Below are 17,268 nucleotides of genomic sequence, written 5' to 3'. Positions count from 1 at the left end.
AATCCCTGTAATGCTGTCTTCATAGGTGTATCCAACCTGACAGGTTAAACCTGTCCCTTGTTGAATCAACTGGGCAAGAATTGGCGTCTGGTTGGGGTAGAGCCAATCCCCTGCCGGAGACAGTTGTAGTAGACCCAGCCAGCAACTTTCCCGTCCCTTCTGGGGTCAGCAACACTGCTTGTTCTGTTTATATATCCTGCTTTAGCCACAGGTTTAGGCGGTGGCATCATTAGGGCGGGTGTCACCCTGTGTGTGGTCATGGTGTCACCTCCAAAGGGCAAGACTCTAGGAAAATGGTGCGAGAAGGTGTGGTGTTTCGGCCTGTCTGCTCCCAGTAGTCATTAACTGGGCTACTCCTCTGCCTGCTCTTGCAGCGGGCAGAAGCAACTGCAACATGGAAGCCCAGAATGCAGCAACTGTTACCCTGCACATGCCTGATCTCGTCTGATCTAGGAAGCTAAGCAGGGTCAGGCCTGGTTAGTCCTTGGATGGGAGACCGCCTGGGAATACTGGGTGCTGTTGCCATTGTTGGCAACCTTCAGTCTCGGAAGACTATGGTATCGCGCTCTAAAAGGTGGTTCTGGAACAGCGTCTAGTGTGGCTGAAAAGGCCGATGCGGGAGTGACAATCCCTTCCACACCGGGAGCAAGTGCAGTCTGTCCCTGGTCTGTCTCCCTGGCTATGGGCCTTCCTTCTTTGCCTCTTTGCCTCAGTCTGTTGGCCTAGTGTCTCTTCAAACTGGGAAAGGCCATGCTGCACAGCCTGCCTCCAAGCGGGCCGCTCAGAGGCCAGGGTTTCCCACCTGTTTCGGTCCACTCCTAAGGCCTTCAGATCCCTCTTGCAGATGTCCTTGTATCGCAGCTGTGGTCTACCCGTAGGGCGCTTTCCTTGCACAAGTTCACCATAGAAGAGATCCTTTGGGATCCGGTCATCATCCATTCTCACAACATGACTGAGCCAACATGGGTGCTGTAGGCTTATACCATAGTCTTTCAAGACTGAAGGTTGCCAACCAACCAATGGAAGCCCAGAGCCAGAGAAGGCTCCTTTCACCAACAAGGCCTCCTTCCTTTTGTTCTGCCTCATACTCCCCACTCTGCCAGCCACCAGTATCGGCAACCAGCTCCCGCCGCCTAGTCTCTCTCTTTCTCTCCTTGGTCACCTCCCACCATGTTCACTTCCCGCACACAGATCTCACCTGGCCGCCTCACCAGGAACAGTTTTAACAATCCTAGGTTGTAATCCTACCCACACTCACCCAAGAGTAAGCCCCATTGACTATCATTGTTAAAAGTATTTACATAGTAGCCTGTTAAAAGCACAGATCTGTAACATTTCCCCAGATGCAGTCACATCCCATGGTGGCATCAAGTGTAACCGATTAAAAATAAAGCATTGAAATGAATGGGGACCCACCTGAAATTGGCTTGCGATCCACCCAGTGGGTCCCGACTCACAGTTTGAGAAACACTGAGGTAGAGAGCACTGACCAAGACAGACTAATGGGCTGACTGTCTAAGGCAGGGGTGTCCAAAGTTTTTGGCAGGAGGGCCACATCAGCTCTCTGACACTGTGTCGGGGGCCGGGGGGGGAAGAATTAATTTACATTTAAAATTTGAATAAATTTACATAAGTTTACATAAATGAATATATTAAAGATGAACTTATATGAATGAATGAAGGTCTTGCAATAGCTCAATGCCTATAAAAGGCCTTGCACAAAGCAAGGCTGGCCTTTCCTTTGCTGCCACTGCTGCATCACAGATGTGAAAGAGCAAGCAGTGGAGGGAGCTCTCATCCCACAGCTCACACGAGAGGTCAAACAGTCACCCTCATGCTGTAAGCAGTTGCGTTGGGCCAGTGTGGGCTCCAACAATCTCTGGAGGGCCAGAGGCTCATTGGAGACAGTAGGCTCCCTGAGGGCCGCATAGAGAAACCTCAAGGGCCGCAAGAGGCCCTCGGGCCGGGGTTTGGGCACCCATGGTCTAAAGAATCTTTTTCTGCAATTTTTAAATGGTGTGCCCTGGCACACTGGTGTGGCCTGAATGGTCTGCAGCTGTGCCGTGGGAGTTTAGGGAGGATCATTTGTTTGTAGGGCCCTTGGGGATGTGAGCTCCCTGCCGGCAGCATGGTGTGCCTTGTCAATTGTCAAAAACTGTGATGGTGTGCCCTGAAAATTATAACGCGTGGTCAAGTGCGCCATGAGTTGGGAAAGGTGGAAAATAATTGTGGTACGTGCTCCTGCTCACAGCCAACACTCCCAGCTGGTCTTCTGCGTCTCAACAGATGCTTGGGTATGGGATGCCGGGGACGTAGAAGACCACGGTTTTGATCAAGCCGGCGTGCCCAGGCATCTTCTCCTCTAGCTGGGACAGAAAGATGCACAGTACTAAGTCCTCCTTGCTTGGTGGGATGAGCTCTGCTCCCACGCACAATTTGCCCTCATCCCATTGCTTTTTTCTTTCCTGCAGGATCTAAGCAGCTGGAGAGGAGCTAGGAAACATGGCCGAGAAAGGATCCTCATTCGTGGTGGGGTTGCTGGTGCTGGGTAACATTGTGATCATGGTGAGAGTCCTGAACAGGAGGTGAACATGACGATGTACCTCCCCTTAGAGATGGAAGGGGACTCCTGGATTTTGTCTGAGAAACCTGGGTGAGGGGTGGGGGTGACCTGATTCACCCATTGTCTCACTGGCAACTGTTACCCTGCACATGCCTGATCTTGTCTGATCTCAGAAGCTAAGCAGGGTCAGGCCTGGTTAGTACTTGGATGGGAGACCGCCTGGGAATACCAGGTGCTGTAGGCTTATACCATAGTCTTTCGAGACTGAAGGTTGCCAACCATCTCCCTATACTGAACACTATCTCCCGATCTCGTCTGATCTCAGAAGCTAAGCAGGGTCAGGCCTGGTTAGTACTTGGATGGGAGACCGCCTGGGAATACCGGGTGCTGTAGGCTTATACCATGATCTCGGAAGCTAAGCAGGGTCAGGCCTGGTTAGTACTTGGATGGGAGACCGCCTGGGAATACCGGGTGCTGTAGGCTTATACCATAGTCTTTCGAGACTGAAGGTTACCAACCAACCAACCCTTCTAATGTATGTGCAGCTTGCAGGGCTGGCGCTTTATGCCGAGTCTATCTGGGTCACAGCTGATCCGTACAAAGTGTATCCCATCATGGGAGTGACTGGGAAGGATGATGTCTACGCAGGAGCCTGGATCTCCATCTTCACTGGGTTTGCTTTCTTCTGTGTCTGTGTCTTCGGTATAATCAGCCTGGTGAACAACAACCGCCTCATGGTGTTATTGGTAAGTAACTCAAAGGGGAAGTGTAGATGTGTTTGGACAGTTTTTCCTTTAAGGGATCTTTTTAGTCCCTCACTGGGAGGTGCCAATGAATAGCTTTGATGCTTTCCACCACCTTGCAGAAATCCAAAAACATTTTCCCTTTCTCATGCAAAGATAAGGTCACTGTGGCTGGAGAAAAGGAAAGGTGAAGGCCATTTGAAAGAGAGGAAGCTGCCTAAGATAGACAGTGGACCCTCAATAGCCGTGGGGGATCCATTCCACGACCCTCTGCAGATACTGATTTACGTGGATAATCAAGTCTGCTGAAGGGCCTCAGAGGACCTCCCAGATGTGACCAGAAGATCTTTCTAGGGATAAGAAGACCCTTATGGTCATGTCCCAGAGGTCCTCTGTGGTTCTCCAGCTGTGGGCTTGGCCTCCGTGGATATTCAGATCCACAGATGCAGAGTCCTCTAAGGAGGGTAAACATACATCCTGCTGCACAACAGAATGATGATCTCCAACCTTGGTTTTCCTAATTGGAGAAGGCCTGGTTGTCTTGCTATATCTTTCATAGTTTGACATTACCCGCTCTCTTTCCATATCCTCAGTACCTGGTGCTGATCCTGGTTGTCTACCTGTTTGAGTGTGCCTCTTGCATCACCTCCTACACACACCGGGACTTTGTAAGTATGGCTAGGGCCCTCTTCAGTCTCCAGCTAGCAGAGTCTTTGGATCCCTTCAACATGGGGATAGGAATATGAATCTGAGCCGTATTCCAGCCTGCCTGGTCTTTGCCATCCCAGGGAAGGCAATCACATCTGATAAAACTTGTCACCTGTCCCAAACCATGACCTGAACAACATTTAGGATGCCTTGGGAGAAACATGCTGGACTAACTTCCATTTCATGGCTCTGGCCTTGGCATAGAGCCAAGGTGGTGTAGTGGTTTGGGAGGTGGATTCAGACCTGGAAGATCCAGGTTCAAATCCCGCCTCAGCCATGAAGGACCCTGGGTGACCTTGGGCCAGTCACTTTCTCTCAGCCTCACCTACCTCACAGGGTTGTTGTGAGGAAAAAAGGGAGCAGCTATGTACACCACCCTGATCTCTTTGGAGGAAGGGCGGTATAAAAATGTGATAAATAAATATCATCATTCTCATCTAGCATAAGGGACTTGAGCAACCATTATCCACCTGGGGGCCTATCAAATCTCTTGTGGCATCACCAGTGATGTGGAGAGCTGTGTATGGAGCATCTCCCAAACTCTATGGGGTTGTGGGAGTGTTTGTTCCTCCACATGGTTTTAGGCTACAGATGGCCACCTCTTTGTGGCTACTGCAATAAAACATTAAATTGATGTCTTTCTACAAGTGCTTGGCATGGTGTCCCTTATGGGACTAACTAGTTAACTCACCAAGCGTTTGAGCCTTACAAGGTGGTCCCTCAGATAAGGAAGTTTTGAGGCAAAGGAGATATATTTACTAGAGATATATTTTGCGTGTTTGAATTGAACCACACTTTCAAGGACCAATGTTCTCTATTGTTACAGAAGCTCACCTAAAGTTCACAGGGTTGTTTACCTTTAGAAAAATCTGCCCTAATGAATGAGACTCCTTTAGAATCTCATTCTGAAGGACAAAACTGAGAAATATGCTGGATATTTGTCTTTCTCTAGAACCACAATGGAAGGCGACATAGCCGCTCTTGGCTTTATGTTTTTAGGAGGAAAAAAAACACTGAATTCCTATATTTGGGATTAATTGTGCAAAATTAATGGTATAATTATGCAATTTATACAGTCTGGGGTTTTTTTTGGCATGTACAGGTAGGGCCTCTTTTTTAGTTCAAAGATTTGGCACCTGTGGACTTGACTTGGCGTGGGTGCCAGAGGCCCTCACCTGACCTCCTAGATGTGATGAAAAGTTCCTTTCTGGCACCCCTTGGGCTCCAGAAAGCCCTTCAGAGGTGACCTGAAAGCACTTCTACTCATATCTGCAAGTACTATGATGTTTTCACCTGTAGATTCCATTATCCGTGGTTTACAGTATCCAAGGGGAGTTGGGAAACAGACCCCCACCCCGAGGCTACAGAGATTCACCTGTATTTCCAGAATGTATGGGACTTGCAAAGATATTGCTATGGGGGGGGGGGAGGAATGTGACTGACCAATGTCTTTCTCCTCCTTTCCCCACCCCAGATCTCTTCAAATTCCAGGTTAATAACCAAACAGATGTTGTCCTTCTACTCTCGTGACACAGACCAAGGCCAAGAACTTACCCGTATGTGGGATCGCTTCATGATGGAGGTACTGTAGTACACCCCAGCCCAACAATGGGTAAGGTAGGGCCTCGGTCTGTTCCAACAAAACCAGATGGTCTATGGGGCTGCCAGGATGGGAGGTGGGAGGGATTCCAATAAGGTTCTGTGGTGGTACATGCGGTGTATTTTGCTATTAGCTTGTCAACAGTGAGGCTGCAATCTGGGTTGAGCATTTGCTTGAGAGACTCTTATTTAATTCTAAATCAGTAGTTCCCAAACTGTGGGTTGGGTCCATTGGTGGGTCGTGGCCTGATTTTTTTTTTATGGGTCCCATAGTAGCTGAGCAGAGTCTCCAGTGAAAACACGGATGAAATGAGGATCAGATAACTAAATTTCCTCAAGCCCTGACACTTCTCAAAAATCAGAATTGCGCTGCAAAGAGGTCCTGCAGTTTACAAGCATGTGTAAATACAGGGAGATGAATGTTGGAGCATCTATTTATGGTAGTTATTACTTGTTAATAAGTAAAAATATTATTTTTCTAGATTTTTTAAGTCTTGTAAACCTAGGTGGGTCCCGCGAGAGTGTTATTTTAAAAAGTGAGTCCCAGTGCTGAAAAGTTTGGGAACCACTGTTCTAAATGCATGCTCCCAGAATTTGTCTCTAGCTATAGTTGGTCAATCTTGGGGAGGGGTGAGTTGATGAAATAAAATAAAAAAATTAGGCACATTCATGTGCCTGAGGTTCGTCCAGCCCTAGCAGAACCTAAACAAGGTACCTTTTGAGCAGGGTAGAGATGAGCTTTGTATCTCCCTGTTGAAAGAGCTAGCAGGCGTATTCACACCTCCTCTTCTCTCTCATCACTAGCAACAATGCTGTGGCACCAATAATCCCATGGACTGGGTGAACTACACTTCAGTCTTTCGTAGCAGGTACCCAGAAGTGGTGGCCCCCTGGCCCTTCTACTGTTGCAAGCGTGACCCAAACTTCATCATCATCAATGAAGAAGGCTGTAGGCTGGGGCATGTTAACTACATCAATACAAAGGTACTGGAATCCTACACTCTTGCTTGCTGTATCTGGCCCATCTTTGTTAGATAGATTGAACTGGTTTTGCTGTGGGCCAAAACGGCGGCCTTTGGGGTCCTCTAGCTGGAACTCTAGAGGAGATAGCAGTGCCTCCACCATCTCCTTTTCTGAAAGGTCTCGCTGATTCTTTCTTTCTCCTCTTTAGGGTTGCTTTGAGCATATCAAAAACGCAGTTGACAGCTACGCTTGGGGAGTCTCCTGGTTCGGCTTTGCGATTCTTATGTTCACAGTGAGTCTTGGCTTATAGAGCTTCTTAGGAGGCAATGATGATTGACTGGATCAACAGCCAGGGCCCATGAGATCCAGGGGGTAAATGGTACCTGAGCCCAAGAGCCAAAGGAGAGGGCCTGAAAATTTCCTGGAATCTCAGAAAATCTTTGCATATATTGTATGAAGACAAGCATGCACATTTTGTGGAAGCCTATGGAGGAGAAGCCTTTGCCTATGGAGAAAACAGTTATATATAACCTAATTCAGTGATTTCCAAACTGTGGGTTGGGACCCTAGTGGGTCACGAGCTGATTTTTGGTGGGTTGTGAAAAGTTTCTGAAATACTAAAAAAAAACATTTGCAACCACCCTTGCCTGGTTGGTACAAGAAAATTGCAACACCGAGCAATCTAGATGGAGAGACTGGTCTCATGGCTGGAATGCTACCCTGTGGTATGAGGTCATCTTCATGCCCCAAAATCAACATTTTTTTGTCTAGTAAAGCTAGGTGGATCCCGATAGAGTGTCCTTTTAAAAAATGGGTCCTGGTGCTAAAAAGTTTGGGAGCCACTTTTCTAGTTCATAGAAATTATCATCATGATATGAAATTATGATCCAATGGAACATAAGAACAGCCCCACTGGATCAGGCCATAGGCCCATCTAGTCCAGCTTCCTGTATCTCACAGCAGCCCACCAAATGCCCCAGGGAGCACACCAGATAACAAGAGACGTGCCCTCCCTTGCATCTGGCATTCTGACACAGCCCATTTCTAAAATCAGGAGGTTGCACATACACATCATGCCTTGTACCCCGTAATGGATTTTTCCTCCAGAAACTTGTCCAATCCCCTTTTAAAGGCATCCAGGCCAGATGCCATCACCACATCCTGTGGCAAGGAGTTCCACAGACCAACCATACGCTGAGTAAAGAAATATTTTCTTTTGTCTGTTCCAACTCTCCCAATGGGAAGAGTGGGAATGTTCTAACTCTCTGGAAATGGGAAGGGGGGCCCCAAAGAAATTGTGTACCCCCTGATAAAGCTGCTCTCAGCTAGTGTGGTATAGAAGCTAGAACCTTTAATTATGGGGAGTGGGGTGAGACCTGGGACCAAATCCCCACTTAGCAACCAGCCCAAGGCAACTTGGTATCTCTCAACCTAATGTATTTTACAAGGTTGTTGTGAGCAGACTATTAAAAACTATTAATACTAGAAATTTCTGCCATCTCTCCCAATGGTGGCTGTTGTTGGTGTTGCCTTGTGTCTTTTGAAGAGCAGTGTATATGCATTTCATTTTTGCTGTTAAAGCAGTATTTTGAAATAATAAGAGTACAGAGCAATTCACAATGGAAAAACTTCTGGAAATGGGGGATCCTTTAATTTTTATGCTAAAAAATACTGGATTTGGGAGGGGATTATTTTGAATACATTACTGTCAAGCGTCTTAGATACAACTCTTGTAGAAAGGCAGCTCATCAATTTTTGTAACAAAATTATGTGGCTCTGATTTTCTTGGAGAAAACCAGGATTGAAACTTTGAGTTTTGGCTCTGATGTGGAATTTTATCTGATGAGGTTTTCTTTCTGTTCTGTGTCTTTCTCTCTCCCTTCCCCTCCCCTCCCCCCCACACCAGTGTCCTGTGGTCCTTCTGGCCATTTACCATTACACTACAATGTGAGGAACCCCAGCTGGTGAAGGTGTCTGTGCTGTGAAGGGGGAAGGAGGGTCCTCTTTGCGATTCCAGGCAAAAAAATTCTGGCCCATCTCTCCCTCCATACCTCCCTCCTCTACGGTGGTGTGTGCACCACGGCTGACCAGCGCCCTTGATGTGGCTGACCTGTAGCACTTGAGTCCCCTATGGAGGAAATTTCCCAACCTGTTGATGCATTTTTTTTTTTTTAAACACAGAATAAAAACTGTTTGAAAACCATTAAAAAAGACCCTTTGTGAATTTTACTCTGAATTTTTCCCAATTGTGCTGCAACTGAACTATCTGGTGAATACCATGAGTACAATATTGGCAAACAGGAAGCTGTTCCCTCTGTTTGGCTACTGGTGCTGGGGAACCATCATAGATGCAAGAGATGCTGGAGGGATCCAGCAGCTCTTGGACTTATCTTAATGACTTTTCCTGATGCTTCACTGGGTTCCCTAGCCTGCGTTTTTTTTTCTTCCTGCATTATGGAGCCCTCTACAGGAGAAACAGCTCAATTTAGGATGAGCACTTTAAAAATGATGTGGCAGGTTAGGGCAGTGGTTCCCAAACTGTGAGCTGTGGCTTCCCCATGGAGCTGTGGAAACCAGCCAGGGTAGCCACAGAATCCTTGCAAAAAATCTGCCACCCTATACGATGTAGGACTGTAGCCCTCTAATGGAGATCAGTGGCCAATGGCGCACTAGGTCAAGGGAGCCACCAGTCCAAAAAGTTTGGGAAGCACTGGTTTATAGAGAGCCCAGTGAAGGGGTTGGGAGTATTTGATGGGACGGAGTCAAGACAATATCCTAAGTGCAAACAAACCTGGTATAAAATTGTTCCTAAAAGTTTATAGGCTGTGGTAGAATAAAATCATTTTAACCTCCTGTAGAACATATGGTGCAAACTGGGCCTTGAATGGATTTCAAGCAGAGACAAATGTTAGCAACCGCTAGTCACTGTTACACCACTGGTGTACTGGGGCGACAGGGTCAGTGGGTGCAAGTGAGGGTGGCACAGTTGGGGGAGGGCTGCCATGCCCTCCCTAGGACCACCAGTGCCTGCTGCTGCATTTGGGGCAGAGAGACTGAGGATAGCTTTCCCCTGAAAATGTCATTTTAAGGCCAAGACCATGCGGTGCCTGGTAGAGAGAAGTGCGGGTGCCAGTCTGCTGCCTGAGGCGACTGCTTCAGTTGCCCTCATTCATGGGCCGGCCCTGAAGCTCAAAACCTTTGCCTGAGTTACTCTCTGTATTTCAGCAACTGAAATGTAAGAACATGGCCCTTGTTGTCCTTTTGGGGTGAACTGAACCCGGCTCGCTTTTACTTATCTGCCCCTGATTGACGGGGGTTACGTGTCTTATTTTTATGAAGCCGCGGCTGAGCAGCCAAGCTGGGAACTGTACCCATATGGCTCCTATTTATTATTTTAAACTGGTAATTCCCCTTTCAGCCAGGTGTGTGCTTTTTCTACCTGGATCAAAGCAAATGTTCCAAGATTTCTCCTGGAAATCTTGTGTCCTAATTGTCCTAGTTGAGGTCCTAAATAGGCGAGCCCATGAACAGTAATGGCTACGAACTGGGAATAATTTCATAGCATGCCCTCAATACTGATAAAGGAAAATTCTGTCTCCCATAATAATGAGGTAGCATGCTGAGCTGTTGCATTGAGAACTGCCGACAGGTCTTTTTTTTTTTTAGTCCATGCAGTGTCTTTCAGCCAATTATTTGTGAGGGTTCTCTTCTCTTCCCCCCCCCCCCATGATAATGTAGTCAAGCAAGGTCTCTGTTCAATGGTTGGCAACCTTCAGTCTCAAAAGACTATGTGGTATAAGCCTACAGCACCCAGTATTCCCAGGTGGTCTCCCATCCAAGTACTAACCAGGCCTGACCCTGCTTAGCTTCCGAGATCATGGTATAAGCCTACAGCGCCCGGTATTCCCAGGCGGTCTCCCATCCAAATACTAACCAGGCCTGACCCTGCTTAGATCAGACAAGATCAGGTATCTGTTCATCTCTTCTAAAAATTGTAGAGATGGCTACCTCAGCCTATTGGGAAGGGTGGGAGAGTCCCTTGCAGTGCATATGTTGAGAGCCAGGATGATGTAGTGACTGGGAGTTACACCTGGAAGATCCAGGTTCAAATCCTTACACAGCCATGGAGCTACCTGGGTGAGCTTGGGCCACTCACTCACTACCTTTTAGCCTCACCTACCTCACAGGGTTTTGTTGTGAGGACAAAAAGGAGGGAAGGAGCCATGCACACCACCTGGAGGAAGGACAGTATAAAAAAATGTGAAAAGATAAATAGTACGTGACTTCCTGGCTAGTGTCCAGCCATCCATATAGAAGGGCCCTTCTGTAGGGTGCAGTCCCTCTTAAAGATATACCTGTCATAATCTGTGATTGATGTGATCATGCGCTTTGTTGAATGCTCTCCACCCACCAACCCATCAGGAATCAGATGGAGTAAATCATTATTGCTATACACAAGCAATAGTAGCATTTACTCTTCCTACAATTAGCAACAACCATTAGGAGACTAAACGTCAGAGGTATGTAAGGTACCACACCCAGTCCAGTTCCTATCTCTTATCTTCCCCATCTTTTAAACTATTTGCCAGAGGGCTAGCTATGCTGCTGTAGTAACTATCTCCTGAGCATAAATGTGTGTGCACTATTGTTTTAAGAAGTCCCCAGTGGTCTCCCCACCTAAATCACCCTAGGCTGGTTTACGTCTATGGCACAAAATGTTCCTGTTGATGTTTCATTGTGGCAGAGCTAAAGGCCATGTGCCGCAGATGTTATTGCACCAAGAACAACAGACACTAGAATGCAAGAGTACTGATTGCATCACCAGTCTGTATACATGTGGGGTGGGCACATAGCAGGTTTTTCCAGCATGGGAGCATTGCTAGGTCTCCCCTCTGACAGGCCAATGCTCCCTTTGGGCAAATCTGGAACGTGGCACTGGATTCCACATCTGAAAAAGATGGAGCCAGACAAGCCTCACTTAGCAAAGTGGAAATGGAGATGGATCAACTTAGCAGGGCTGCTGAGAGCTGGCATTGGGCCCTGGGCAAGATGCTGATTCCACCCCCCCCCCCTTCCTAATTTTCTTACAAACCAGATACTACATTTTTAAAAATGGTTGGCAACCTTCAGTCTGGAAAGACTATGGTATAAGCCTACAGCACCCAGTATTCCCAAGCGGTCTCCCATCCAAGTACTAACCAGGCCTGACCCTGCTTAGCTTCCAAGATCAGACAAGATCAGGCATGTAAAACAATTCGTAATTGACAGTACAGGCATGCCCCCATAGCCATGGATATGAGGGGATGCCTAACCCCACCCTCCGGAGGCAAGGGGAGCTTATGCAAAAGACCTGGGCTGCATTTCCACCGCAACTCTAATCCACTTTCAGTGCACTTCTATTCCCCCATGGCATTCTGGAGGGAACGTAGTTTGTTAAGGAATCTGAGAGCCCTTGAAACCCTTAACGAATTACAGTCTCCAAAATGCATTGGGGGGAACACCAGCTTGGGCTGTGACACATTTGCATCCAACCCTCCAATGCAGCGGGGGCCAGGTGTAAGCCAATTGGACCAATTGGTTCCAATTGAGCCCCTTGCCTAAGGGCCCCCCTACTGGAGGGCAATCTAGTCTTGTGTGCAGTAAAATGTGCTTAGATCAATTTGGTCCATTAATGGGCGTGACCTTTTTCAACACATTTTGATTGCTTTTAACATAAGAACAGCCCCACTGGATCAGGCCATAGGCCCATCTAGTCCAGCTTCCTGAATCTCACAGCAGTCCACCAAATGCCCCAGGGAGCACACCAGATAACAAGAGACCTGCATCCTGGTGCCCTCCCTTGCATCTGGCATAGCCCATTTCTAAAATCAGGAGGTTGCACATATGCATCATGGCTTGTAACCTGTAATGGATTTTTCGCCAGAAACTTGTCCAATCCCCTTTTAAAGGCATCCAGGCCAGACGCCATCACCACATCCTGTGGCAAGGAGTTCCACAGACCAACCACACACTGAGTAAAGAGATACTTTCTTTTGTCTGTCCTAACTCTACCTACACTCAGTTTTAGTGGATGTCCCCTGGTTCTGGTGTTATGTGAGAGTGTAAAGAGCATCTCTCTAGACACTCTGTCCATCCCCTGCAAAATTTTGTATGTCTCAATCATGTCCCCCCTGAGGCGCCTCTTTTCTAGGCTGAAGAGGCCCAAACGCCGTAGCCTTTCCTCATAAGGAAGGTGCCCCAGCCCAGTAATCATCTTAGTTGCTCTCTTTTGCACCTTTTCCATTTCCACTATGTCTTTTTTGAGACGCGGCAACCAGAACTGGACACAATACTCCAGGTGTGGCCTTACCATCGATTTGTACAACGGCATTATAATATTAGCCGTTTTGTTCTCAATGCCTTTTCTAATGATCCCAAGCATAGAATTGGCCTTCTTTACTTCCGCCACACATTGGGTCAACACTTCCATCGACCTGTCCACCACCACCCCAAGATCTCTCTCCTGATCTGTCACAGATCTTCTCATTCTACCAGAAAGATATAAAGTCTATAATATATTCTGTTTAGATTTCTAAGATTCTACAGACCTTGGCTGTGAATCTGGGGCCCTGCAGCTTCCTAGGTGGGCCCCAAATGCCATTTTTCCCCCACTGAAAGTACCTCCCTCCTCTGTTGAATTTGCAGTGGGTCCTGAAGTGCCACTGCAGCTAATAAAACCTTAAGAGTTCCATAGCAGCTTTGAAGGTGTGAGAAAACCACCATGGAAGCAAGAGGTTCAACACCTTATGTAGTCCCAATCACGGCTAGCAGTTTTAAGATTTGAAAGTGGCGCACTTTAAAGTGGCTCACAACTAGCTTAGCTCTAACTTTTGTTGGAATGCACAGCCAGGTTTTCAGGATGCAAGAGCTACCTGAGGGGCAGGAGGTGTGGTCTGGAGGTTGAGCATCTTCGGGAGCATGCCTGAAGATGTTAAGCAGGATCAACCTCGGATGGGAGACTGGTAGTCACTGACAAGAGGTCGTAGAGGGATGTGAAGTGTGTGGTGTCAGCCAATGGTGAGAACTTTCAAGTGGTGATCTGTGGCTGCCTTGCGAAAGCTCAGAAGACGTGAGACTGCAGCCAGGATGAAGACCACATCTGTAGAAAGTGAATTGTATATTCAGGCAGGAGGCCTGGTCTAGAGGGGCAGGAGGTCTTGTCTAGAGGGTTGAGCCTCCATTTGCCTGAAGATAACATCCGAAGGTCGCCAGTTTGAGGCCACCGGCACCATGCGACCTTGAAGCAGCTGACAAGCTGAGCTGAGTTATTCCATCTGCTCTGAGCGTGGGAGGATGGAGGCCAGAATGTGCGACCAGATCAAGAAAGAAACATCTGTGGTTTCTTGAAAGATAGAAACCTTCTTTCAAATTGTAAAAATTCCTACGGGGATTTAGATTGCCTGCCTATGTAAACCGCCTTGAATAAAGTCTAAGGAGAAATCTGAGGACCAAGAAAGGTGGTATAGAAATACCTGTATTATTATTATTATTATTATTATTATTATTATTATTATTATTATATAGAATAATAATTGTAAAAACCCCATTTGGAAAAATGGAGTTTATGACCAGCCTGCCAATGTCAACCACCTTGTGTCTGAGAAAGGCAGTATAAAAATCCCTTAAATAAATCAGTTTGAGGCTGTGGTAAAAACTCTTAAGCACCTTAGGTATAGGAAAAACCATCACCCCCCACATTTTTATTCCATCCTCTCCTTCCAACCAGTGAGACACAGGCCCAAGCTGCCAGTTTGCCTTTATTTGTTAATTGGATTTTGTTTTAAGCCATTTAGTACAAGAGTCCAGGAAGAAAGGAAGGTCAATTCATCTCCAAAAATTAAGGGTGCAGCACATCAGGGGCACGAGGAAACATTGGCCTTGAGAAACACAGGCACAGACAGACAGACACGTGTGGCAGTGAGAGCTTCACAGCATCAGAGGATGTGGCAGTGGTTCCTCCACCACTTCACCCCCCACCCTCCCACCCACCCACCACCACCAAGTGTTGCCTTTGATATCAGACCCTGGGAGACATCACTCAAAAGACACCATAGGAAGGAAGACCTCTGCATGTAAGCAGGATAAAGTGGGTGAAAAATCTAGTGGTGGCAGAACAGACTATACCGCTTCCCATTGTGTGGGTGATACCACACAATATACCACCGTTGAGTGCTTCCTCATCCAGACAAGCAGAAAAGCAGCACATCAGGGAAAGAGTTCTAGACCAGTCTGCTCCCTGGGTGCTAGATTGGGGATTTTTCTTTTTTAAACATAGGGAAGCAGCGAGTCCATTCAACTCAGCTGGGAGAGGTAGACCAATCCATACCCAGTTCCTTGCCAGCACACAAGTGCTGATCGCATGAGATCTGTTCCAGTCTGTCTCCCAGGTCAGAATCGTCTCAGGATGCACAAGACGTGCGATTCCAAAGGCACAGAGAGCCTGCCCGGAAACTTGTACCCATGCCTAAAAATTGGATCAAGCATAATGTCAGAATGGCACAATATGCTTTGGCTCTCCATGAGAAGATATAGGTAGTCAGGTTGTGTTGCTGCAAATGGCCAAAACTTTGATGGCTATTGACATGAACAATCCCAGTCAAAATCTGTGTCAGTTGATAGATGCCTGCATGGGTGGTTGGCAACCTTCAGTCTTGAAAGACTATGGTGTAAGCCTACAGTACCCGGTATTCCCGGGCGGTCTCCCATCCAAGTACTAACCAGGCCTGACCCTGCTTAGCTTCCGAGATCATGGTATAAGCCTACAGCACCCAGTATTCCCAGGCGGTCTCCCATCCAAGTACTAACCAGGCCTGACCCTGCTTAGCTTCCGAGATCATGGTATAAGTCTACAGCACCCAGTATTCCTAGGTGGTCTCCCATCCAAATACTAGCCAGGCCTGACCCTGCTTAGCTTCTGAGATAATGGTATAAGCCTACAGCGCCCGGTATTCCCAGGCGGTCTCCCATCCAAGTACTAACCAGGCCTGACCCTGCTTAGCTTCCGAGATCATGGTATAAGCCTACAGCACCCGGTATTCCCAGGCGGTCTCCCATCCAAGTACTAACCAGGCCTGACCCTGCTTAGCTTCTGAGATCATGGTATAAGCCTACAGCACCCGGTATTCCCGGGCGGTCTCCCATCCAAGTACTAACCAGGCCTGACCCTGCTTAGCTTCTGAGATCCGACATGTGCAGGGTAACAGCTGACAGGATTTGACGCATACAGATCAGTAAAGTGACCAGTGCCAGACCAAGACCTCCCAGCGCCATGCCAACTGATGCTAGCCCCCCCCCCACCTTAAATCAGGTGCTGTGCCAACCTTTGCTTCTCCTGGTTTGTGAATTGGAAAAGGAAGTGGAGGCAGAGTGGGCATATGGAGGAAAGGAGAGTAGAAGACTAGAATGTCACAGCCCCTCTGGCCCACTACATTCTTCTTCTCCACACTTCCTCTTCTGCTGTGCCCCCCCCTCTTCTTTTTTCTAACCCAGGGAAGTGGTGGGGGGGGAGGAATGGAGGTAAGTGAGCAGATGGATGTGGGTGCCTCTAACTCAGGGGTGGGCAAACTTTCAACTTGAGGGCTCCTGGACCTTTAGTAATTGTGTAGGAGAGAGAATTTCAGGAGGTGCAGCTTGTCATCTAAGAGATGACAAGCTGCACCTCATGAAATGCCCTCTTCTGCACGATTGTTAAAGGTCCAGGATCTCTAAAGTTGAAAGTTTGCCCACTCCTGCTCTAACTCATCTGCTGCCTGATGCAACTAAATCAGTGGGTCTCCTGGGTGGGTTGGCCCTGTTAGTGAGGAAATCTAATTCACAAGAACTCAGTTAGGTTGGCTGGCAAGAATGCGGATATTCTTCATATTTTGGCCATTCACTGCAACACATATAAATGGGTAGCAAAACACTCAAAGAGATGGCGATGAAAGTCTCCCCCGCCCTATAGAAGTGCCCCAATTTGGTGAGGCGCATAGCCACAGAACCCAGTTCCAACATTATGGGTGACCTAGATTTTTAGATTTGTCGGTCTTTCTGTGCATACTCTCCACGTCTTTGAAAGGCAACATAAAAGGATGACACCTCCACCATTCCACTTCAGGGAAGCCAAGGAATGTAAGAGGGTAGAGATTTGGGGGAAACGGGGAAAGCAGCCTGGAAGTCATTGCCACAGTTGTAGTACAAAAACGCAGTGAAGTTAGTGCAATTTCTGCAGGTAAAAAGAAATATCAAAGGTGCCCACCTATGGGGCAGTAGCACAGGGGAAGGGAGAGCAAGCCACCTGGTTCTCACCGAGCTCCATATCGGAGCTGTCGATCTGTGGGGTGAGTTGCATATTCTTTTTCCACATAATGAACTTCGTTTGCATGCAGGTAGTCTATGCCTGGCTGGAGCAGACAGTGATCCTGGATCTCACCACAAGGAGACTTCCAGCCAGCTGGGGGTGGCCAAGATCCAAGTACTGCCTGGTCCTAAATAGTCAAACTCAGGAGCGATTCAGCCTCTTAAAATGAAAGGGGGGAAAAAAATCAAGTGGCAGGCGTGGAAATCATGAGATTAAGGCTGCAATCCGAAACACTCTTACTAGAGGGCCTTAAACTGCATTGAACACCACAGGGTTGACTTCTGAGCAAATGTGCATTGGATTGTGCTGAAAGG

General features: G+C 47.5%; 1 protein-coding gene and 2 pseudogenes across 1 annotated transcript; all 3 read left to right on the top strand.

Moving 5' to 3' along the window:
• The first annotated feature begins 2,502 nt into the window (after positions 1–2,502).
• UPK1A (uroplakin 1A) lies at positions 2,503–8,527 on the top strand. The gene is made up of 7 exons (XM_066638968.1): positions 2,503–2,565; positions 3,109–3,309; positions 3,900–3,974; positions 5,489–5,596; positions 6,418–6,597; positions 6,785–6,868; positions 8,483–8,527. The coding sequence occupies exons 1-7, from the start codon at positions 2,503–2,505 to the stop codon at positions 8,525–8,527; spliced, it is 756 nt and encodes a 251-aa protein (XP_066495065.1).
• On the top strand, positions 2,691–2,807 carry LOC136661788 (5S ribosomal RNA; annotated as a pseudogene).
• LOC136661999 (5S ribosomal RNA) lies at positions 2,837–2,959 on the top strand (annotated as a pseudogene).
• Positions 8,528–17,268: the final 8,741 nt, after the last annotated feature.

The sequence above is a fragment of the Tiliqua scincoides genome, chromosome 10 (assembly GCF_035046505.1).
Source record: "Tiliqua scincoides isolate rTilSci1 chromosome 10, rTilSci1.hap2, whole genome shotgun sequence".
Classification (NCBI taxonomy): Eukaryota; Metazoa; Chordata; class Lepidosauria; order Squamata; family Scincidae; genus Tiliqua; species Tiliqua scincoides.
This window is presented reverse-complemented; position numbering and strand designations above follow the sequence as displayed.

Excerpts from the sequence above, each read along its gene's own strand:
- UPK1A (XM_066638968.1), top strand. The coding sequence starts at position 2,503 with ATGGCCGAGAAAGGATCCTCATTCGTGGTGGGGTTGCTGGTGCTGGGT. Across the intron at positions 2,566-3,108 it reads TGGGTAACATTGTGATCATG|CTTGCAGGGCTGGCGCTTTA; the intron begins GTGAGAGTCCTG and ends ATGTATGTGCAG. Across the intron at positions 3,975-5,488 it reads CCTACACACACCGGGACTTT|ATCTCTTCAAATTCCAGGTT; the intron begins GTAAGTATGGCT and ends TCCCCACCCCAG.